We start from the raw sequence: 24,235 nt of genomic DNA on the forward strand, positions 1-24,235 counted from the left end.
GGAAATGCGGGGATCTCTTGGGTCCTACATACAAAAAAAAAACATTTCTTTATTCCAAGCCCCTTCTAAATTGTGAATGAATATACTGCACTTTAAAGACAGATGAATGTCCGTCATATGTTCTTTCAATCTGTCAAGCAGAATAGTTACTAAGGACTCCTTGTGGTGCTTCATAAACTGCATAATGGAAACAAACAACATGCTTCCATAAACCAGCAGAGCCTGTTAGATTTCTTTAGGAATTCAAAACAATGTACAGCAGCCTGTAATTCACACAAATAAGGGCATGACACCTGACAGCTTCAGGTTAGAAGAACACAGAACCTCAGCCTGACGAGAGTGAGAGGAGAGAAATATTTTACAATATTCAGAAAAATCTGAAAGACCCCAGGTTAAATATCCTCACTTCTGTAAAAATCAGAACAGCCGATGACCATTCTATAACTACCGTATAACCACGCACAGAAAGAAAATGACACCTTCCAGGGTTTAGAGCTCTATGATGAGTACATCCATGCAGTTTGGGCAACACTGACCCGAACAAGAACAGACTGGGGTGGACAGAGAAAGCAGGACGATTGGAAGGGTTTCATCATAGTTAGCCATTGGTCAAAGAAGCAGAAAAAAGAACAAAAATGTGGATGGGGTGACAGTTCGCATAACCTTACAAGAGGGGAAGGGAGAGATGGTTTATTTCTCACCACAGTTGCCATAACACATCCACACATCTGCCCCCCCCCCCCCCCCGCTTCACAAGGGCATACCCCATTAAAACAATGACAATTTTGGGGTCCCTGAGTCATTCCTGCCCCAGCTCTGGGATGTCATTGTCCTCACCTGTGTGTCCATCTTAAACGTACTGTAACTTAATATTTCACATTATAACACTAGTCAAAAAGAATGAAATACATGTGCCAGTACCCCTATCTCAGAGGTGGGCAAGGGTGGTCCTGGAGGGCTTCTGAGTCTGCAGGGTTTCATTCCAACACAGCTCATAATGGCAATCAGCTCATTACTGACAATTTCACAGCTTCTCCCAGCTCTTCAGGTGCTGGGACCTGAAGAGACCTAGAAGACCTGCAGACACACTGTCCAGGACCAGGACTGGCCAGCCATGGCCATAGTGCCCTAGTTCCTTCACCAAAGACCGGCACTGCCAGGTGAGTGGGGCAGCAGTTTGAAATCAGGTTCCTCTGTGCACCACGCCATAGCACTCCCTGTGCAGTAACAGGCGGTCACATTGCAGATGTTCTTGTTTTGTGTTTCACATTGCAATCGATAAATTAATCATTTATTTCTGGAGATTAAGAACTCCATAGAATATTTAAAAAGACATATTTTTCTTTTGCAAAACCAATTTGCAAAGCCGGAATTACATCACAACCAGCCGACTTGTTCAGAACATTATCATCAATACATGCGGGGTTTTTGCTCATAACATTTTTAGAATCAGTAATGGTCTGGGGATTTTTTTCTGTTTGGCCTGAAGCAGCAAGCTCTCCAGGACCAGAACCTTTGTGGTGACAAGCAAGTCCGAATGGGTCAGAGATAAACCTATACAGTATCACTTTGTTACAAGGGCATCCATAGCCTTAATGAAGAGGAAGCAGATGAGGATACAAAATGATTGTGTTAAAAGTTAATGTGATGTGCTCCAACAAGTACAAAGTACAAAAAAACCCAGTGTATACATGGTTTGTATACAACACAAAGATACTCACTCTCAATTAAAAAATAGTCTTTCCAGCTATCATCTCATACATAAGATGGCTTATCAGTAGGCTTAACTTATGTACTTTTTATGAATGTAGTGCTTCCAGGAGCACATTTTTTTGCAGTGACTCATAATGGGAGAATAGTTAAACCTAAGGAATTCTAATGTAAAATCAAAGAGTGAGCTGTTTTAGAAGTAATATGTACAAATAATAAAGTACCTTTGTGTGCAGGGTGAACTTTGGCAAGATACACACAGGTTTATCATGCTAACCACCTTGTGTACATATGGAGAACAGGTGGTGTGTACAGCCTAGTCATGCCTTTGAATTAGGGGACTGCAGAGAAACAAACTTCAGAAGATGTTCGTGCTTCTTCATAGTAAAGACTATGCAATACTGGAATACTGAACATACTAAATGATCAGAAAGAAAAACATACTGTCCCTTTTGTAGTGCCTCTAGCCCCCTCTTTCTTGATTATTGTACACAAGAAGTAGTGAAACTCACTGGTTAGTTTCATAATCCCCACTGCCTCCACTGTCTCTGAGTTCCAATCTCTGTGACCACTTTTGCAGTTCAATCCTTATAGACCCAAGGACAAATTCACCAAATTCTGACTATTTTTCCTTCGTTGTTGAAAACCAGATGTCTACAGCACAGTTGCTTAAAAAGAAAACACAATTAGAATTGGCAGAGGTAATTAATCATATTTCATACAGTTACAGATCGACTGTACAACCACAATATGAAAATCGCCTTAGGAGCACAACTAACGGTGTTAGGAATTGGTGGTAAGTGATAAATCCACACCTTTAAGTGAAATACAAACTCAATATTTACAGAGATGTCGGCCATCTCAGCTGGGAATGGTTTTTCCCCACATCCTGGTAGAGATCCTCTTCCAAGCAGCTGGCAGTCATTCCTCGAACTGGGAAACCAACGATGTGCTGGGTTGATAAAAGCAGCCATGGAGACAAGGAGAGCAGCCAGAAGGACCGGATCCCTGCAGAGAGGAATCTGTTACTACGGTTACCATGGGGAGGCATCTGTGCTGAACGGGGCAGCTCAGTCACAGCTGTGACCATCGGTGCTATAAGGATTGAACGGCTCTGTGCTCGTCAGCTACTGGAGGGGCTGCAGCTGATGCCACTGAGTATACTCTTAAACACGAGCCTCAGGGGTACGTTCACATACTGCCCTCAGGTACAGCTGTTTGTGCCAGAGCCCATTTTTTTCTCAATTTAATAATAATCATTCCTTACATTTATAAAGCACCTTTTCTGGACACATTTAAAACGCTTGACAGGAAATGGAGACTCCCCTCCACCACCACCAGTGTGTAGCCCCCACCTGGACGACCCCCTGGCAGCCAAAGTGCGCCAGTACACTCCCCACACATCATCTCTCAGGGGGGAGGAGAGCAGAGTGATGGAGCCAGTTCAGAGATGGGGATGGGTAAGGGCCAATGGGAAACGTTTGTTGAATGTTTTTGGAAACGTGAAGACACTGATAAAGTCAGAGGTAAGACGGCTGTAGGAAAACAAAAATAAAATGAACACGTTTCACTTTAAAACATAATGAGGGAATTTAAAATGGATGCTACTCCAAGAGAGTGTGTGTGTGTTGGGGGAGGGGGTGGGGGTTGAATTTATTTTGTCATGGAGCGCAATTCTTTAAAATTGCTTTTGCTATTCTGATACACCGTAGAAAAGAGCAGTAAAACACAGTGAAATCTTGAGGGAAGCATGGCAACAACTAAAATAATGACAATCTTTAAGAAAGGTACCTAGACCCTATATTTTTAAATTAATAGTTGTTTTTGAAAGTACAGTACTCAGAGGTTGGCTGCATAATCAGTGTAGGAAGGTACTTGGTCACTTGCCTTATTTTGAAAGATTGGCCCTGTATTCATAATTAAACATATTGATCGCAATGGAATTATAAGGGGTGTAGGGGTGACGAGCAAAGCTCTTGTTTTAAATCTGATTTGAATAATTGTTAATGGCAGAACCGGTTGGGAACTGTTCTGACTCAAACTCAGCCTCAGCATCAGCTCTGCTCTTCTGGATTACCAGGTGGGTGGAGCGTGTGTACAAAAGGGAGTTTCTGTGTTCAGTCTGGAAAGGGTCTGTAAAGTCGATACTCTTGTCCGCTGGGATTTTTTTTCTTCCCGGGAATTTCACACATACCAAAAGCGTTGCATAACGCGGTAAACGAATATTGTTTTCCTCGAGAAAAAAAACCCAATCCTTAATGCTAAATAAAGACTAAAATTACTGGCTGCCGTTCTGCGCGTTGCTAGAATTTTTACAATAAGGAGATGCTGTGTTTAGTCATATATACAGCGTAAACGTCAGGCTTTGTGGCTTTTTGTTTTTCTAAATGTAAATACCTGGTCGTAGAACCCCGGGAATCTGAACACTAATTCATGGAGTAGAATTGACAAACCAGTATTATGGAGTATTAATAATAAACCAGGTACATGAATTCCGCGGCTTTCACCTCCCAGCCGGTACATTCGGCGACCTGTGCAGGAAGAAATGCCAGACACACCCCTGACACGGGTATTAATCGCCGTCAACCTGTTCCTCACGGCGCCCTCCAGGTAGCTCCGCTCGGAGGCGCGAGGCTGCCATTTGCGTAGCAGGCGGACTAGTCGCGAGGAACGCTCCGCGCGCGGCCACGGCTAGGGGATCCACAGGTGCGTGACGTCAGGGGAGCTGAAGGTGCACTGACCCAAATTTTAAAACAAAGTGCTTTTTTACAAGCACCTGCAAGCTCAGCGAAGCGGAGATTTTTTTTTTTTTACAAGCGTGGCTTCGTTCTGTCGCCATCCGAGAGTTGAGCTGAGTGTTAGGTTTGTCCTTCTCGCCTTTGCGGAACCAAGCCGTGAACTACATGTATATTCTGATGGATTCCCCATTAGCTGACACAGACAGCCAGCCCGACCTGCAGAGACTGTTTTCTGCCTGCGACCTGAACAAGTCGGGCAGGATCGAGTATGAGGACTTTGCGGCGGTGTGCCGGGAGCTGAACGTCCGCAGCTCCGAAGTGGCCTTCCTGTTCAACAAGTTCGATGTGGACCAAGACGGCTGTATCGATTACAGTGATTTCTCGGCCCGGTTCCACGAGGTGTCGGAGACTCTGGACCTGGCTGCGCTCGGGGGAGCCCCGCACGAGCCCAGCAGCCCCTGGGAGGACTTTGAGGACAGGATGGGGGACGAGATCGGTTACCTGGGGAGGTAAGGGTGCCGGCATGCGCCCGGGTGGGGTGTTTTGCTCGGATCTTGCAGCTCTAGCCCTGTCTCCAGCCGATGCTTTGCCAGTGAAGTGGATCGATACGGCCAGCTGGCAGAGACAGTTGACAAAGGGGCGACTGTTCTCTTCCCTGCGACTCCGGCACCAAGCCAGTTAGGAAACGCGCTGAGAGGGGAAGAGAACCTCATGGAAAAGAAGAAGTTATCTCAGTAATCATTTACCGTTTTCTGGTTGTGGAAAATGTTGCGTATTTTTGTTTTTTTGTTAGCTTCTGCTGTGCTCAAGGATTTGAAACAAGTCGGACACTGCACACACTGTCCCGACGCAATCAAACGTTTAGGGTACATTGAGCCACGACAGAAGTCTATATTCCCCTCGCGACAGGAGGCTAAATTTTAACATAGTCAGTCTTAAATATACTTTTTTAAAGTAGAAGGCTTCCCAGTCTAAAAACAGAAGTACCCAGGACATTGGGTATCGGCCGTTTAGTGTTCAGTGTATAGTGGGGACACTGACACCGAGCAAAGCGCTTGACAGTGTAAACTTTAGAGCACTGAAAGGTGTTGATTGAGGCTTTTATAGCGGATCATTAATTTAAAATGCGTCTTCTTTTTTTTTTTGTAATCTCTCAAGTCGGCCAACCAACCGGACATCAGTTACACGGGAATCTACTTTGGTGACGCATTTGTTTGACCGGATCCGCGGCGAAAGTCGAGCTGCTCGGAGGCGCGTTCAGAAAGTGATGCAGCCAAATGCACGCAAATCGGCCAGTTCGCTCCCAGGGCGACGAGAAACTCTTTCAGTTGCTCCAGGAGAACCGTCACTAGAGCACAGATGATTTTTTTAAAACAGTCTAGCATTTCAAACATTTTTATTCAAAAGTAATGTCGAATGTAATACCCCACCACGCCTTCAACAGTACGAAACAGAAGCTTTTTGAATTACCATATCATTTTACCGCACTTTTGACAAATACGAGTAATTTAAAGCCAATCAATGCATTTTAATAATACTTTAGGCTACCCCTTGTCTTCTGAATTTTAATGACACCGACTGACAAAGTTACGCACTCCTTTTGTTTTTAACCTTTCCGTGCATTTAGTCCTGTTGAAAATATAGAAGAATACTATTTCATATACTCCTTCAAACATTTATATACCTATTTCTGTACCGCATCAGTGCCGTGCAAAATATCTCCCCGTTCTAAAATAGTTTCCAACTTGAAACATAAGAGAAAATCTCAAAAACAAGTTTCTGTTTATTATGTTGTAGCCCTTACTATAGTTTGGCGTCCTTGGAAATTTAGGAGTCACCCAGTTCGAGACAAACTCATCCCAGGCATAAAAACAGGCGCAGATCACGTCCTGTGGAACAAGTCGAATTCACGCATCTACATCTTCCTTGCTGGTGTCTGCCCCCAGTTTGATTTTAATTTTGTATTGTGGCATACTACAACGGTTTAATCCTCTTAATTCGTATCACTCACTGATAAAACGGTAATTAAACACTTCATACTTTGTAGTTGTATTTATTCAGAATTCTACGTAAATTCATCTCCAGAATTTAGTTATTGTTAATTTGTTAATATTAGGGATAAAAGCAATAGAAACGGGGTCGGGGGGACGTTTACATTAAATCCCAGGTTATTTTATAAAGTACACAGAGTTGAAGGTGGCCATCGGATCGGGGGTCTCACCGAGACCACTGCGGCTGGCTCCCTTCAGCTGCCGTGAATGCGGCGGCTGGGTCTTGTGCGGCACGATTTGTTGACGCCTCTCTAATTAGGAATTGTCCCCGCATCCTGATTGGATGATGCTACCTGTTGCTGCTGCTGTATTTAGTTTGTTTCTGCGGAGACGCAGTCTTCTTCACAGATAAAGGCATCACCACAACAACGGTTAAATGGTTGTAGTTTCCCTGTCTTAAAAAAAAAAATAGGCGCCTTGCTTTTCAATTTTTCAACAACGCCTTGTGAAGAATAATCGCACCCTATTTATTGCTGACCAGCGCTGTGAAGACACCGTGGTAAGACTTGTAAACAACGAGTAAAATGGTCGTCAAAGCCTTCGTGCTGAAAAATAATTTAAAAAAATTAAAATTTAAAACAATTAAACATTTAAAAAGGTGTTATGTACAAATGTGGCAAACCGCAGTGGTGCCATGTTTTATTGTTCTAAGCAATACAACCCTATTGTTTGGATGACGCAACAGGGCGGAAGCACGGAGTTGACCTTCTTCAGCAGGGGCAGAGTTTTTATTAAAAATAATTTTAATTTTATCACTTGATTGTGTAATTATTTTAAAGTTCTGTATGAATGCATTCAGAAAATGTTTTGGAGCTTTTATAAATTGCGATTTAAACAACGATCGGTGCAGATTAGAACTCTTACCTACCCTAGATTCGTAATACTTGAGTGTATTTAGTTGTAAATAGCCAACATATGTTTTAAGTGTTGATGGAGCGCTTAAGCTGTGTGTTGGAAAACATCAGAGACTAACTGAGAAGGATCCCATGGATGTTGAATTTCAAAGTAAAAGTATTTCATGTAATTTGATTGCCTAGGAACAGTTCAACCATTTTTTTTATCATGAACGTCCTCGCATTGTTAGTCTAAAATTATGAGTTGAATTAATATTGCATTATGTGTGCTGCAAGCAAAAAAGTGGCAACTCAGTACCATGACTTTTGTATTACAGTGTTGTTGTTGTTGTTTTGCTGACACTTTTAAGCAAGGCGACCTAAATTCAAGACAAATGCAATGAAATGGCAATCAGAGCAGAAATGCAGTTTAAGTGAGAACAATTCTGCTGATTCTGAGATGAATCACATGGCTCAAAATGAAAGATTCCAATAAGGGACGCCAAAGCAGGTAGTGTTTGGTGTAAGAGGTGCCAGTAGGCGTCTGTGTGTCTGTCCCAGGGGGCAGGAACAGGTGGCACGGCTGTACCAGCAGATCCACGCCTTCTCCGACGACGCTCTGCTGCAGCAGTACGAGTCCCTGATCGACACGCTGGTGACGGAGCACCGGGGCCACAGCCTGGAGACCGAGCAGCTGGAGAGCGCACTCAGGCGGTACGTGGACACTCTGGGCTGGGCTGGGCTGGGCTCTGGGGAGAGGGCAGCAGGCAGGAGAGCACACTCAGGCGGTACGTGGACACCCTGGGCTGGGCTGGGCTGTGGGGAGAGGGCAGCAGGCAGGAGAGCACACTCAGGCGGTACGTGGACACTCTGGGCTGGGCTGGGCTGGGCTCTGGGGAGAGGGCAGCGGCCAGGAGAGACAAAGCAGAGGTGTGCAGTCCTGGTCACCTGTGTGCCTGCAGGTGTCCATGACATGAAATTGGTGCAGTTAAACTTACAATGGGTTTGATTTTAGGTTGTTAGTGAGATTACGCCTTAATTTCAATAACCTTATTGAGATACCCAGAGACAGTAAGAGATTAAAAACCCTCTAGAGTTGAGTGTTATCAGTGATGTTTACCTTGCAGTAGGTTTGGAGAGGGTTTGATGAGGAGGGAGATGGACCAACCTACTGTAGTATGTCTGTGTTTTATAAATCAAGAACAGCATACCTGAGCTACCAAATACCTCTTTCTTCATGTGCAACACTGCTATTCCTTTACAAGAATAAAACGCATCTGGGAAAGGATTGCAAAGTTTTTTTTTGCAAAGTACACTTTAACAGTGAGGAAATAACCCATTTTGCTTGACTGTTCCTGCATTATGGATTCAGATTTCCTGTGGTGGAAGGATAGTAATGCTTATCTTCGCATTGTTTTCTCTTCAAGAGCTGCTTGTGCCCTGAGGAACACCCGTATCAATTTTTTTTCTTACGAGCTTTTGAAAGCTGGTGAATTGTTTGTAATGCCTCAAGGATACATTCCTGCATGGGGGGCATTTTGTTTTTCATTTTGGCCCTCCTGCAACATGTGCTGCAGTTAAAAAGTGTAGTGTAGTGAGGAAAGTGGGTATCGCTTTTCTGAAAATGTAAATCCGTACTAGTTGGAAATAATTTATTTCAAAGTCTGTGATTCGTGTAGGCTGTTCTATTAAACTGTACCTCATCCTAAGACTTCCATTCCTCACTGAGGCTCCCTCTAGGTGATTAAGGTTTCGTGTTCCACCTACATGGCTCACTGACACGCTATTCAAACTGCTCCCCTCCCTCAGATAACAAAGGGACAGGGAGAAGTCATTGAAAAATATTTTTCATCTGCACATTCTCCACTCCTTATGACTCCGGAGAGACATTTATCCAGCTATGAGATATCTGGGGTTTTGCTCTTAAAAATCACACTGATGTAATGTATAATGTTTCTTTATTAGCCCTATACAATTTCTGGCATTAGGAATTCGTCTTTTTGCATACCCCAGCTTTTTGCTCTTAGTACCCAGAGTTTGTGTCTTGATATCGAAAGATTCGCCCGGCTGAAAAAAGTCCTTCTAAACTTGGAGGCATAGTAACATGGTGGTTCGTACTGCTGCCTCACAGCTCTGGGGACCTGGGTTTTGCGCTGGTCTGGGACACCCTCTGTGTGGAGTGTGCACGTTCTCCCCTTGTCCACGTGGATTTCTGCTTGGTAGTCTGGCTTCCTCGACCTTCCCAAATACATGCAGGTTAGGTCTGCTTGGCTGTTCGAGATCACACCCCTGTGGTTTGTGCCCCTTAGACAACTGCTTAAGGCATGATGCACCACCTGCCATTTACACATGACAGAAGACCATCACTCATCATTTGCTGGCAATGTTTCCAATAGTTTTCAGAAAACATTTTATGTGACAAAAGAACAGAAGTTCTCCTATGGGCATTTTCATTGTAGTATTATCTTACTAAGAAAAACCACAAGGCGTTTTTAACCATGCTTAATTATATGACATGCTGGGAGCACATATTGGATTTTATACATTTCTGACCAAATGTAGATCTCTTTTGAAATTCTGGATAAGAAAATGCACCGCAAGGTACAGCTGAAGGTGAGGCATGTGGCATCTTCCTCTGTGCACGTGTCTCTGTCTGTGCAGTGTGCCAGGTGTCCAACTGCTGATGACAGAAGACGATGAGGAGGGTTTGGAGGGGTAGGGTACTTTAACCCCTCTGCAAAGCAGGCAGAGGGTCCCAGAGGATGCTGACTTAAAGGCCTGACTGTCCGTGATGCAGCAGTACTGTGGTTCCCATGTGGTAAATGAAAGGCTCTTCTGGGCTGCAGGTTCCCATGCCCACTCTGCTCTTGAGCTCCAGATGACCCAGGCGAGTGACTTGCCTGAGCAGTGTGCCCTTGTCCTGCAGGGCAGAGGAAATGACAGCACAGCAGCTGACCGAGCTGGAGGAGGACTTGCAGCAGCAGCTGGCCAGTGTGGAGAAGAGGGTCCGAGAGGAGGTGAGGGGGGCCGGGGAGCCTGCCTGGGGGTGAGAGAGCACCAGCCTATAATGAGAGGGGCTGGCGTGTGCACTTGCTGAGCGAGGGCAAGAGGAGAATCCTGGTGAGGTACCGAACCAGGCGATGGATCCAGGGAAATTGTTAAAGGGAAAGGGCATTGTTACTATATTAAAGCAATTTCATTAGACCACTTTAATAAAGATGTATGATATGATGGGTGCTGAATTGCAATATTTCGAATTATGCAGAAAGGCCCGCCGCGTGGGGCTTGCGCTGGGAGACGTGCTCCCCTGTCTGGGCTCCGCTGCTTGACTTTCATGCTTTCAGGAGCGGCAGAGGCTGGAAGCCGCCGTGGCGGAGATCCAGAGGAGACACGAGAGCGAAGTGGCTGATCTGCAGGTGGCCGTGGAGAGGCTGCGGAAGGTGCGGGCACACGGGGGGCACAGGGGAGCTCTTGGTGGGTCTTGCCAGGGGATTTGCAGGAAGCTGACGCGGCTTCCTCCTGGTGTTTGCAGCAGAGGCTGGGAAGAGCAGCTTGCCTTTTGATAGCTTAGATAGTGCTTTTCAACCTCTGTCAGTTATAGGGAGATCACTAAAGTTGCTTCCAGCAGGGAAAGACGGGAAAACTCTTTCCAATGTGTCATTACTTGTACACATAGAAGCTGGGCAACCAGTACCTCTTGTATAGCTTAGCTTATTCCTGAATAGTGATGATACAAATGTATCAGGTAATTGCATATTTCTAGAAAACACCAGACTAATATTAGTCCACCTGGTGTGGCCACAAGGCTAAAGCTGGTACCACTATCCATGTCTTTCAGGACAGTAATGTTTGAATGAACAAAAGCTCCCTGCAAACGTGAGCACCTGTTCACTGCATCTCCTCCTTTATATCATACAGAACAGCATAATATCCTTATTTAATAGTCCCAGGAGGCCATGTTATTAATGTTCACAGGACGTAATTACCAGGGCTGTGGATTACCCTTAAATTACTTTGAGATTTTTTTCTCTAATGTTCAAGCAAAGATGACAGCAATAATATGTCCCAATTTAACACTGTTTAGTTGTGCATTGAATTATGCTCTGTTGTAATATGTTTTTTTTTTATAGCAGCAAGAGGAATTCTGGCACAGCAGCTCCAGGGAAGACATTCATCAGCTAAAAGATCAGATCACTGAGATGACTCAGGTATGTTGCAAAATTATAAGAAGAATGTTAATGGCACGTAGAGAATCCATGTTAATAGGACTGCTTAATTATATGGAAGAGAGGTTGTTTATTGAAATTTGTAGTTCATGTCCAAAGAATTCCACATATTCATTGGACACATCTTAGTTTTCTCTTCTTCATTTAACAGACCCTGAGTTCAGTTGTTTATCCTCCATTTCGCCATACTGTGTGTGATGGATAAGGTGCACTGATAAATAAACCCTAAATAATTGTCTTCTTCCCATGCAACCTCCACGAGCCTCAATGTCTAAAGAGGGAGGGAAAAGCATTACATGTCCCAATTCTCTACAGCATTCTCTGATTTCCCCAGGAAAATGAGCAGCTGAGGAGCTCGCTTGTGAAAGCCCAGATGAGCGTTTCCATTCTGCAGGTAGAAATGGATAAGCTGAAGAACGAGTATGCAGACCAGAAGCTGCAGCACGAGCGGTGAGGGGAGGCGATCTTGTGGGGCCAGTGTACTCGGGAACAATCTGTGAAGGATCTGTCTCTGGCAATACCAGCACTTCCCAGCATTTACAGTGTCTCATGGAGAACTTGCTTAATCGCTTGTGGAATGCACTCTGACAGGCCTGTATAGATCCAGTTGGTTGGAACGGAGCAGGGTTAGTCAGCCTTGGTGCTTTTATTCGATGCCATTAGAGGAACCGTCCAGTAACTGTAATTACTGAATTGGTTCTTAATGGCCTCATAAACCTAAATGCTGAAGATCACTTTGGTAATTAAGGATTAGTTGAAGGTACAGACTTGCAGAGAATTAATGGGCTCAGGTTGGCTACCCCTGGAATATGAGGCTTTCTAGACAGAACTGCAATGTTTGGATAAATTGTGGGAGATTTGGGGATTTTAAATGTTTTTTTCTTGCAAATCTGGGTGCATAAGCTTGCTCCACTGCTAGGCTAGTGTGGTATGGTGGGAATGTTCTTGCGCCCTGTCCGGGGGTCATGTCAAGCTGCCTTTTGTTTTCTGGTGTTGCAGGGAGAAAGAGGTCCTGCGGAAGATGCTGGCTGAACGTCAGTCCTACTGCAATCAGATTGAAATCCTCCAGTAAGTCCCAGATGTCAGAAATGTCAAATCTATTTCCAGGTCCCATATGGTTCAAGAATATGGTTTCTGATTCAACAAAGGAGTTGAATGGTAAAACGCAAAAAAGGACTTAAAGTCTAAAATGCCTCCTCCGCTTTATTGCAAGTTTAATATTTTTTTTAACACTGGAGTCCCTGTACAGAGCTTTGTCCAGTTTAGAAGTTTTCAGCGTTTGTCCACAGTGAGTTGTCTTCTGTACCTCTTGCCTCCACGCGTGTCCAATGTCCCTCTGCTGCATGTTCACCAGGACGATGAACAAGAAGCTGTACGACAGCAATGACGGGCTGCGCTCAGCCTTGGTGACCAGCGTGGGGCTGGGGAAGAAGAGGGTGAGTGCCTCTCTCGGGAGAACCGGCACTTTACTTAGTTTGCTTGTACTTATTGTTCTTTAAACTTTTTTTCCCCTCCATTTTAAGGAAGGAGGCAGGCCAGCTGCTGTAAATCTGTGGCAGTTGGAAATCTTGATTTAGCTGGTTACGGTCTCTGTGGGATGTGTGACATTTTCTGATCGCCTGAACAATGTGTGGGACAGTGCTAGAGGACACTGTTGGTACGAATATATATTGAGTTTTTCTTAATGCCGCATGTAACGTAAAGTAGAGGGTGTTTATGACTAAGGTATGAAAGCTCTCGGGAGAATCTCTGTGCTTTAGACGAGTGAATGAGAGGACCTTGGCATCTTATTAAACTTGCTTCCACTCCATATGGAACTGCGCTGTGACTTCTGTGTCTTTGGGTCAGTCTGAATATTTCCAAGATCTGTTTTTTTTTTAATTTTTGGTGTTCTCTTCTCTAGCATCTGTCGATCAGGGATGAGAGTCCGCTATTGAGTTTAAAGCCTGGTGACCAGCGCATGCTCAATTACAGCAGGTAAAGACCCAGGATGTGGACAGGAAGTGCTAAGAGGACAGGTATCCCGTGAGGCTTAAGTCTTTCACTTTCTTGAGAGAGTGATGGCTTTGTGAGGTGGCCCAATACAGCCCAGTGCCGTCTGTCATCTGATAGTTTAAATCCGACACTCCATTCCTTGTTTGCCATAGATTTTTGTCTCATTGGTGGTGTTGTCAGTTACCATCACCATCTCTTTCTTTACATCTAAATGCTTTTCTTCAGTGAGCGCACATCCCTCATTGCGAATGTGTACAGGGGCAGAGGGGGAAATAAATGCTTCACCTTGCGTTCCTCTGCCTGGCGCAGTGTAGTCAAACTTTACAGCTGCGGCTTTTCGTTCGTCAAGCTTTGCCAGCGAGGACGATGCCATGACGGTGGATTCTTACGAGCCCACAGACACCAGATACTCCCAGGTGGCCAGCTGGGCGGACAGGTACCTGGACAGCGGTGTGTCTGTGTCTCTGGAGCCAGGCGATGAGTCTGGCAGCGAGTACGAAAGCGACGACAGTCCCAACTCCGTGGAGACCGTGCACTACAGCTACTCCTACGTGCAGTCGGACGTAGAGGTAAACACAGCCGTCTCCCAGCTAAAACCGTCGGGGTGCTATGTAGAAGTGATCCTCATTACACGGTACCAGGTGCTCGTTTACTTTTCATGAAATGCATGTCTTTTCTAAGCCAGAGTGGGCTTAGCCCCTCGTTTTCGTCGAGCGGATCATTCAGTGATGACGCTTCAGTACATTTGTTCTTCCCCTATGGAAAGACACATTTTTTTCCCCATATCGCAGATGACGAAACGTGAGGTCGGGAAACTAAGTAAAAAAATATAACAATGCATAGTGCTCTTCATTGTCTCAGATGTCGGATTTGAAGTCGGAGGGGACGGCCTCCGTCGCCCCCAGCCGGCGAAGTTCCATTGCCTCTTCCATCCGGAGGCGTCTCCCAGCGTTCACCCCCAAGGTAGGGGCCCACAGTACTCGGGGCTACTCAGGGCTGCTCAGTGCAGGAGGGAATCAACGTTTTTAGCAAAGAAGAATAGGTTTAAAAGCCAGACAGCAGCCTGGCTGAGCGAGACTTCCTGGGAACCCGCAAAGTGGGGTGGAAAGCATGTGTACGAGTTTCATTAGGGATCTGTGCTCTCAAGAAGAGCAGCTTTGCAGCCTCGACAGACCATTATATGAACGTGCCTCAGCACGAAGCACCCAGAGGAGTGAGCACAGCCACAGCAGTACCCAGGCTCGTGTATCAAGCAGGCCCTGACTGAAGCTCGGGCAGTAGTGGGTTTTAATACCCTAGGTGCACAAGTGGGTGATTCCAGTCTCTTTATGGCATTGAGACGAGGGACGAACATCTTCATCGGGGGTTAGAGGTACTGAATAAAAAAAAAAAGATCTGGGCTGAGAGTTCACCTGTCTGCACAGCCAATGGACACTGTTGATGCTGAAGCCCCTGGGCCGATGTACAGACTGGTCTTGGCTGGGGATGCAGGAGCAGGGAAGTCCAGCTTTCTACTTCGGCTGAGCACAAACGAGTTCAGAGGAGACATTCAGACTACATTAGGTAAGAAATAACAGGGTGCTCTCTTAATTACCCAATTGAAAACTTGAATCATTGCCCTCTAGGTACCGGATGGTATTTTTATTTTTATTAGTCATAATTATTGTGGTTTTCATAACCATGAACTGGGAAATGTAATCAGCCCAAAGGGGACATTTTTACAGAACATGAGCAATGAATGCTATGCAGTAGATTTTCCAACAATTCTGAAGATAGGTTGTGTGTCTTGCACTAACCCAGTTCAGATGGGGGAGCTGCCATTTGCTCTTTGATCACCTCATGTGGCCAGATAACATTATTAAAAATGTATATTAAAACATATACTAAAAACTATAAACTTTGACAGTTCATAGTTTGAACCCGACTCCAGTCTGCCCTTTTGCAAGGTTGAAGTCTCTTTTTCATACAAAGCAGAGGCATTGCTACCTGTGGCCTTAATTGGACTGCTTTTGGAATTTTAAATAGAAAGCATTTTAGTTTGATGGACAAATGTAAGCTCTTTCTCCTCTCAAGCTGTAGTTTGTCTTGAAGCCTTATCATTGGTGCTGGCCAATTGGATACATGCTGTGGTTTAAATAAAATAGCTTCTTAATGTATTGCCTGCTGCATGTTACTGTGCTTTGTTGTGTGGTCATTATTAATTACTGTAAGTAATGTACTGTGCATATTGTATGGAAGTGCTGTCTGTTGTGCTGTACATGTCCCAAGAGAGCAGCGTGAATAGGAATCCCAGTGTATGTCGCTCTCTCAGCTTTGTTCTGTTGAAAGGCTTTTGATTGGAGTTTGTGAATTGGTAAGTAGGAAAGAATTGTCCAAAAGACTTGTAGCTGCTGCTCTTCCTCTCTGCTCCTTTAAAGGACGCATGAATGTACAGTGTATACTGTATATAGACTTAATCTTAGGGAGTCCCATTGAACATCTTTCTCTTTTCTGTAGGAGTCGATTTCCAAATGAAAAAGATGCTGGTTGATGGGGAACAGACGACTTTGCAGATCTGGGACACTGCAGGACAGGAGAGGTAAAGGTGTTCATCCCTGCCTGTTCTCCTTTATAGAAGAGAAGAGGTTAGTTTGTGACCAAAATGGAACCACTTAAAGTGTGCATTTTTAATAACTGACAAACTGTTGTGCCTGATCCTAAAGTGCACATTAATTTGGAATACGAACTCCAGCGTGGTTTAATTCCGGAAAAATGGCAAGCTGTGGAGAAGATCGCCCTATTCACACCACGTTTGAGTTCATTCTGTGTGAAAGTTTTCTGGCTTTCTGCGCCCCTGCTGAAAGATTTGCAACTTCTCGCCGTGGAAAGCTGATTTACAGCTTGTTTAAAAAGACCTTGCTGACCCCGTCATCAGGTTCCGCAGCATTGCCAGGTCGTACTTCCGGAAGGCTCATGGGATACTGCTGCTGTACGACGTCACCTCGGAGAGGAGCTTCCTCCACGTCAGAGAGTGGATTGACCAGGTTCAGGTACAGCAACGCACGCGGGCAGCTGGGTCCCGTTTCCTGTTTGTACACAAAGTAATTTTAACATTGTAAAGTTCTTTTTTTGGGGAAAAAAAGAATACTAACCAAGCTGCTTGCCTAATATCATGAATAAAGCCATCCTAAATGTGTACTGGGAAGAACAACTAAATCGAGTCACTCCTGTGTGATGATTCAGAAGGCTACATTCTCATTTGGAAGGTGGAGAAGAACTGAAGGGTGTGGTTTGGCAGGCTTATCGGGCAATTTGAACAGCTTTAAAAAATCTTCCCAGGATTCCACAGTCGACCACATCCCCATGTGTCTGATTGGGAACAAGACCGACCTGAGGACAGAGGAGACGGAGTCCAGCTGCGTCCACACGGCACATGGGGAGAAATTAGCCATGGTAAAATGCTCTTGTTTTTGTCATGTCAGATGGAATATAAAAGTCTTGTTTATACACATTTGAAAGCTTTGAGAGTAATATCTAAAATAAATAAGGTGTGGATTGGCTATGGACGCCCAGTTTATGGGAATGGGTGCAGGGTGCAGTATCCAGAGTCTGGCTCCTGAGGCGCAGAACTCTTCGAAGCTACAACTGGAGTTTTTTATTCCTGCTCCGTTCTTCATAAACCAGGTCTTATGGGCTTGGATAACTTTAATAACTTTTCCCTGGACTTTGCTGGTGTTTTCAGTAGCCATAGAAAACCTGCAGAAGCACAGTGGCCCTCCTGTGACCAGTGGCCCCTGGGCTACAACCACAACCCCTGATTCTCATGACCATTTCAAAATCATTGAGTTTTGGCCCAGTAAAGCCGTGATGATTCAGTTGTACAGTTTGCAAATGTCTTGCCTTGCATGGTGTGTTTCTGTCAGGCTTTCTTCAGAGACTTGACATGATTCTTGATTTTGCAGGCCTACAATGCCCTGTTCTGTGAGACCAGCGCTAAGGAAGGGACTAACGTTGTGGAAGCTGTCCTTCATCTTGCACGGTAGTACAGACTTTCGGTTCACTTCCTTGGGAAAGGCTGGGGGACTTGACTGTAAAATCATGCTCTATTACTACATTCATAATATTATCAACTTTCACTTGCTAGCCAGAACCAGGGTTGTTAGGGTTGGTTCTGTATACTCAACTCGGTTTTTTTTTTCAACTCAGGGAAGTTAAAAAGAGCACAGTTCTGAGAAGGAAGTCGGAGCCACAGATGAACGTGACTATTGTGGACGGTAAAAAAGCCCTGAGCAGCTGCTGTAAGATGTAAGAATTTGAATGTTTTCCACAACGAAACAACAGGGCTGACACCAGTGAGAGACATCCTGCACATTTTGGCTGGCTCCAGAATGCAGAATGAACTCGCATTAAAGAAGACTGACATTTTGTGCAACTCTAGCTTTGTCTTAAAGTTTTGACCAGTTTCAAACCAGTAAGACATAGACTCATGATGATCAGACAAAAAAGCATTTCAGAAACATTTTCCTCCCGAGAAGTAACTGCTTGGATTTTTTTCAATGTGTATTACTTCAAAAGCCATCTGGACTCTCGCAAAGAATCTTGTCTTGGGACACTGAAGGATACCTTCCCATTTTTTTAAGATTTTTGCCATACAGGTCAACACTAGAAACTAGATTCATATAGCACTGCTTAACTAATTTTATAACCTACAATTGTATTGTTTTCTTAGATAACCCATTTCATATAAGCTTGAAGCGTTTGAAAGATAGAACCTTTCCCATGTTTCTTCTTCAGTGTTGATGGGAGGGGAGTGTTTATTCTGCAGCTTTCCAATCTGTCACTCTCTCCCAATATTCAAAATGTAATACAAAATGCAGAGGAACTGTCTTGGGTAACATGCATGCTTACAGGGGAGTTTCTTTTATGCACTTTTAATGAAAGGTTCAGTTCAAGTACACTGATGTTAATGAGTGCTGACAGTGTTTGGGGGATGGCACAATGTTTAACTGTTAGGCACAGAACCATGCACTCTTTCCCGAGATGGTTTTCTAATGCAAAATCAGAGCAACTGTTCAAATATGGTTTACACATTCTTAAGCTACTGTAGTGGGATAAGTATTTTAAATGTTTTGTATAACTATTTGCTATGAATGTATTTTATATTAAAATGTTTTATATTTTTAATAAGACAACTTTTGCATTTGAATACCTCAAAACAATGAAGGACCGATTGTACAATTCTTAGCATAGATGTCTATAAATGAAAAACATTTAGTGTTTTGAACTTGGCTACGTGTATAAAAGGAAATAAATATTCAAACATTTAACAATGATTTGCAAAGTAGTATTTTTTTTAAATGAAACTACTTGTTTTGGAATACAACTTGGAAAAAGGTGTTACTGACATTTTTCCTCACTAAAGTTTCATTGAAGACTGGTGTTGATTGTAGTTGATTTAAAAATGATTCTAAAAGATGCTCATGTATGCTAGATTAATTGAAATGACTGAAATCCAAAAATGCTAGCTGCTACAGTTGCAGAAGCAATCTGTTTTGTGACTATAATCCAATTCTTTTCATGTTATTGGTTGTTAAACTCTGGAGCGTGAACAGGTATTTTTAATACAACTTTTAAACCCCCCTCCCTCTTATATACATGATGCAAGCATGTGTAAATACATCCTTCTTAAATGCAGCTTATAACCTATTCCAATAATCTTCAGTAGTTGCTGAATTTGAACTATAGCCATTGTACAACTACTTGTGACTTCACAGATTTTTCACCTAACTGACAATGTGTTTAAGTTTTACTGTTTGCTTTCAGCTTGACTCCTTAAAACTCCTTAAAACCCTTATGCACAATTAACAATTAACTGACCTATGACAAATTAAAGCTTGAACTTCATTCCAATTAGGTCACTGAGCTTACGCAAAGTGTCCCATGTGTAAGTAAAATCCTGCTCAATGGAATGCAATGTCTGCACCACCTCACTTGAAAATGTTACAAGATAATGTTTTATCGACTGTTACACATGAGCGTGTTCTCTAATTTGAAATATACAGAATATGGAGCACTAAAGTAACTTTACAAGACAAAAAAAAGTTAACCCATTACAACAGATGTAAGAAATACAAAGACTGGATGGAACAGCAACTGCCTTGTGTCCAGTCCATAACACTTCTGTCCAGATCAGCCTAACTTTTGATCCCAGGTCTCACCAAATGAAAATAAAATCCCTGTTTATTAACAGAAAAACAACAGTGATCTCCATGCAGCTTCTGTGTTTTCACAATCACGAGACAAAATGACCTAAAAAGCTACAGTTTATTAAATAATTACATGTTGGGGGCAAAGTTTGATACAAAAATACAAGGTTATGTAGCTCCAAGCAAGGCAGTCTGCTCCTTTTGCTTTTATGGTTTAAATTCTGTTCATAACAGGTGAAACCTATGCATGCTCACATGTGCGCACACTGTAGCTGGGTGTCTTTCATAACCCTTGCAGCTCAATCTCAAGCCAGAAGGCAGCCATCTGAAACTACAAACCACATAATCCCCCTATAAGAAAGATTACAAGAATGTAAGTGATCTATACAATGGTACTTAAACAAAACATTATCTCATCTTTTAATTCCAAGAACACTGTGCCAGAGACTGAATCTTGTAAAAATGAAGTTTTGTCTGAAGCAATGTTTTCATTGGGTTATTTAGATTGTTCTTTCGGTTTCTCATTAGCCTTTTTTTGCTTCTGCTGCATGATCTCTGCATCCCTGGAAAAGAAAAAGAGGTATGCATTAAGTTTTAAATGAAAGGTTGAACAGGTCTAGATAATGATGACACCCATGTTAAATAGTTGCATAAAAACATAATTTGCTTACTGACAAAACAGAAGTTTCCATTATCTAAAACCAAAGCTCTGGATCCAAAAGCAAAAAAAATGTTGCCTAACATTCTCCAAACGTATGCATTTTACAGCTAAATTTGGTTCATTAAGTAAATGTGATTCCTTTTAGCTTCTCTTATATAGGTCTGTTCACCCAGTTATCTACATCAGACAGTTTCCACAGTTCAAGGAGGTCACATGGGTAAAGATGAATTTGTGGTTCAATTAAGTAATCAAGGCCAATGGGAGAAAAATGCGTCCAGGGAATTGTGGCCCCATCTCTGCTGAACTCAGATCTCTATTCTACATGACAGTGTAGATGTTTTCTATTAAGCATCAGGTAGAAATTGCTGACTCAATACACTGAACCAAGTTAATACTTTTCTCAGATTTAAAAGCAGGCAATGATTCAAAAACCCTCTGAAAACAGGCAATTCCTTTCCTATGCCCTAAGGGACAGTTTATCATCAAGGTTTCTTTCCAGTTGTGCTGTTCTCTTAAATCAGCTCATTATTGGCTTAATTGGACATTTTAACAGCTATTCACAAAGTTCTGGTAATTTAAAGCAGTGGTTCCTCACTTTGTTCCAGTAGGGCCTGTAGTCACGTGATTTGTCCCAGATTATTTTTTTAAACTGCAGGAGAACCGATGTCAATATTCTGCTTATGGAATATTAACCTTCTTTAGAACCAAACTGGATTTGTAACTGGTTTCAACTTGGTACTAAATTTCTGAATGACACAAATTCTATAAAACTCGGGTATATTCCCAAAATATAACTCAATAAAGGACTTTTAAAATGCTCACAAGGGCTACAGTTGACAAAACAGAAATGACAAATATATCATCAGCTGAGTGGCAGCTGTTCAGTAATAAACAATGAAACTTGAGGAGAGATGACTTGACTGTACAGATAAAGCTAGTGGCAGCAATACGCTTGCAGTAGGTTATTTCTGAAACTCGGGACCGCATGCTGAAACACGCAAACCAAAACTCGCCACGCAAGACATGTTGCAGTGGTGATGCAAGAAGAGCTCAGCTGGAATGAAGATGGGCAGACACGGTGGTTTGCATCTCCAGGACCAGGCTGGGAACCAGTACTCAAAAGCCTACTGCACTGTAGTCCGAAAAGATTAAGCCCGAGGATAAGAGGACGCATGTACTGCCCTCGAGCGTGGGGCAGGCCAACAGCTGCATACCTCTGCTTCCTGGCAGCGGCTGAGAGGCCGTCTTCGTTCCTCTTGCCCCTGCTCTGCTCATTCTGCTTCTTGGCGTTCTTCTGGCGGGCAAGTTCCCGCTGATTTCCCCCTGCAGGTTGTGGGCAGCATGAGGAAGAAACACAACCGCCGGTGAGCGAGGGCTCCACGAGGGGCTCCGCAGGCAAAGACCTTCCCCAGCACAGGGTATAACATCATCCGATTGGCCATATACAGTTTCTTGTATCAGGAATTTGTCTTTTCGCAGACCCCAGCTTGCTCTCCAAGAGACACACAGACAGGGAGAGAAGCTGGGGGTCAGAGCCCAGGGTCAGCCATTTATACAGCGTCCCTGGAGCAGTTGGGGTTAAGGGCCTTGCTCAGGGGCCCAACAGAGTAGGATTCCTCTGCCGGCCGCGGGATTTTAAACCGGCAGCCTTCCAGCCACAGGCGCAGATCTTTAGACACAGAGCCAACGCTCCGCCCCAGGTGGTGGAGAAGTTCAGCTTCAGCGGCGCCTGCCTCCACTACCCCAGTCTCCCCCGTGAGCAGTCTTGGGGGTTCACACTGTAAGCTGAAATGTGAAGCTGAAACCTGACCATGCCAAACTGGGGGAGCACATACAGTAGCAATAATTAGCTTTCCCACATTTGACGTTGTATACCCACTCATGTATGGTTCTGTATTTCACCATACATGACAACTCATACCCGCCATCAATGACAGCATAATGTACACGAATGACCGAATTAAAAGTCCAGTTTCTGAACTACCACACACTTAACTGCTGGGTCGTGAACCCAGAAAGGGGTCACACACAAGAGTCACCCTTTCAAACCTGGGAACAAGTCTGCAGAGAAACGGCAGAAACTATGTTAAGCTCACAACACGCCACGCTACTATACTTCTGTACTAGCTGTACTCATGAGTCTTCCCCGCATGTGAAAGTACAGAATCGACCATTCCAGCGCAAGACGTCCTCACTGTGGGACATACAAACATTCCTGGCAACCCATGCTGCATTAACAGGATTTAGTAACATTGCCCTTTCTATCCTCCTCAAAGGGTTATTCACAAAGCACACACTTTAAGGACGTGGAGTCTATTTATACAACACAAGTCCACATCCACATAGCAGTCTGACGGTCCTTGGGCCGCCGGGCGACAGCGGGACAGCTTCACCAGCTTCACCAGCCCGGCGACGTGGCAAGGGGGCGCTCTAGAGCTCACATGGCTGACAGCGCATTGAAAACAATAACAAAACACCCTTCCTTTGCTCCCGAACACGGCGCTTTCTTAACGACCCCATTCGGTGGAGGAGTTAAAACTACAACAGCTGTAACGACCGTCCTTGGGTCACAAAACGAGCAACTTATCCCCAGCCCACCCACTTGATGGCAATGAGCTACATGCAGTAATGACAAAGAAAACCGATTTCCAGCCATAACCCGTGCTCTTTTTCAATGTCAGGACATACAAAACACAATTTTAAGCTCCTTCAGTACCGCTTAAAGTAAAGTCGTTGGCTGTTAACACTTCTGCCTAACTATCTAAAGCGAAAACGATACAAGTTACACACCAAACCCCTTCTACAAGTTCACACCACATACCTCCCTGCCCTCCTCTGAACTATTTTCCCGCATCTCGTATTACTGAACCCCACATAAAAGGTTATTTTATGGCCTTAATTAATTCAGCGACACAGTTAAACGTAACAAAACATATATAGCGCAAAACAGCATTCCGGCCTAGCGCCTGCCTCCCTGAGCTGTCGGTCACACTGTAGCGCCGCTGAATCGCCACCGGATCACATCTTCCTAAACACAGACACGCGAAGCGTGTATCTCAAGCAGAGACGTGAAGGAACAGACGTTTAGAAACCTACTTGTCATTTTTAGATGGTCTTTTCCACGCTCCAAGTAGCGAACCCTCCGGGCTGCTCTCTCTCCTACCTGCCTCCCTCCTCTGTACTGATAGCCTCTAAATGACGTCACTTCAACGCGAGATTTCACTCAGCACACCCTCCCACCCCTTGGCACTAAATGTTGAATTCTGATTGGTCGAGCTTTTGGCATTCCTGAATATTCACCGATCTCCTGATTGGCCACTTTCGACAAGTGTCAAAGGACGTGTTTTTTAAACTGGCTGTGTTGTTCTGGTACGATAGTATGTAAAATGTAATTTACACTATAATAAATAAAAAAATGTAATTTACACTAAAATACAGTTTTTTGTTACGTTTTATATCGTGTTGAAGGCTGGATTGGATTGATGTGCTTATTGTAACGCTTGTACTTATCCTTTCTTATTTCACTTCAAAGCATAGTGTTTAATAATAATAATAATAATAATAATAATAATAATAATAATAATAATAATAATAATAATAATAATAATAATTGCTTACACTTATATAGCGCTTTTCTGGACACTCCACTCAAAGCGTTTTACAGGTGGTGGGGACTCCCTCCAAAACCACCGTTTAAGGCTGAAGTCTTCGATCATTGGCGTTAGATTAATGAATTTAATCATGTGGAACAGAAATTCATCATTTTATGCACTGAGAGTTTATTGAGGGTCAACTGGGCTCCCTTTTTTTACGGACAAAAACAGTCAAATTAGGAA

At 43.7% G+C, this 24,235-nt stretch overlaps 2 protein-coding genes across 3 annotated transcripts; one reads left to right on the forward strand and one right to left on the reverse strand.

The window, feature by feature from the left end:
• The first annotated feature begins 4,293 nt into the window (after positions 1-4,293).
• On the forward strand, positions 4,294-18,862 carry rasef2 (RAS and EF-hand domain containing 2). 2 transcript variants are annotated; one of them, XM_015343775.2, is made up of 17 exons: positions 4,294-4,957; positions 7,894-8,046; positions 10,259-10,349; positions 10,677-10,772; positions 11,463-11,540; positions 11,893-12,008; positions 12,558-12,626; positions 12,913-12,994; positions 13,462-13,535; positions 13,903-14,122; positions 14,415-14,516; positions 14,978-15,116; positions 16,050-16,131; positions 16,468-16,582; positions 16,872-16,985; positions 17,495-17,571; positions 17,739-18,862. In XM_015343775.2, exons 1-17 carry the CDS (start codon positions 4,614-4,616, stop codon positions 17,839-17,841), a joined length of 2,055 nt encoding a protein of 684 aa, XP_015199261.1. In that variant the 5' UTR covers positions 4,294-4,613; the 3' UTR covers positions 17,842-18,862. The 2 variants fall into 2 exon arrangements, with proteins under 2 accessions (XP_015199261.1, XP_015199262.1); XM_015343776.2 differs by having other exon boundaries at positions 11,466-11,540.
• A 975-nt stretch (positions 18,863-19,837) lies between these two features.
• serf2a (small EDRK-rich factor 2a) lies at positions 19,838-23,597 on the reverse strand. Its single transcript, XM_006628862.2, has 3 exons — positions 23,496-23,597; positions 21,614-21,722; positions 19,838-20,301 (listed from the first exon to the last, which is right to left on the reverse strand). The coding sequence occupies exons 1-3, from the start codon at positions 23,500-23,502 to the stop codon at positions 20,235-20,237; spliced, it is 183 nt and encodes a 60-aa protein (XP_006628925.1). The 5' UTR covers positions 23,503-23,597; the 3' UTR covers positions 19,838-20,234.
• Positions 23,598-24,235: the final 638 nt, after the last annotated feature.

Source organism: Lepisosteus oculatus, chromosome 5, assembly GCF_040954835.1.
Source record: "Lepisosteus oculatus isolate fLepOcu1 chromosome 5, fLepOcu1.hap2, whole genome shotgun sequence".
NCBI lineage: Eukaryota > Metazoa > Chordata > Actinopteri > Semionotiformes > Lepisosteidae > Lepisosteus > Lepisosteus oculatus.

Bases quoted from the DNA above. Each gene is read 5' to 3' on its own strand.
- serf2a (XM_006628862.2), bottom strand. The intron at 20,302-21,613 runs GTATGCAGCTGT...TTTCTTTTCCAG, and splicing joins GCCGCTGCCAGGAAGCAGAG to GGATGCAGAGATCATGCAGC.
- rasef2 (XM_015343775.2), top strand. From the start codon at position 4,614: ATGTATATTCTGATGGATTCCCCATTAGCTGACACAGACAGCCAGCCC. The intron at 4,958-7,893 runs GTAAGGGTGCCG...TGTCTGTCCCAG, and splicing joins GAGATCGGTTACCTGGGGAG to GGGGCAGGAACAGGTGGCAC. The intron at 10,350-10,676 runs GTGAGGGGGGCC...TCATGCTTTCAG, and splicing joins AGAAGAGGGTCCGAGAGGAG to GAGCGGCAGAGGCTGGAAGC.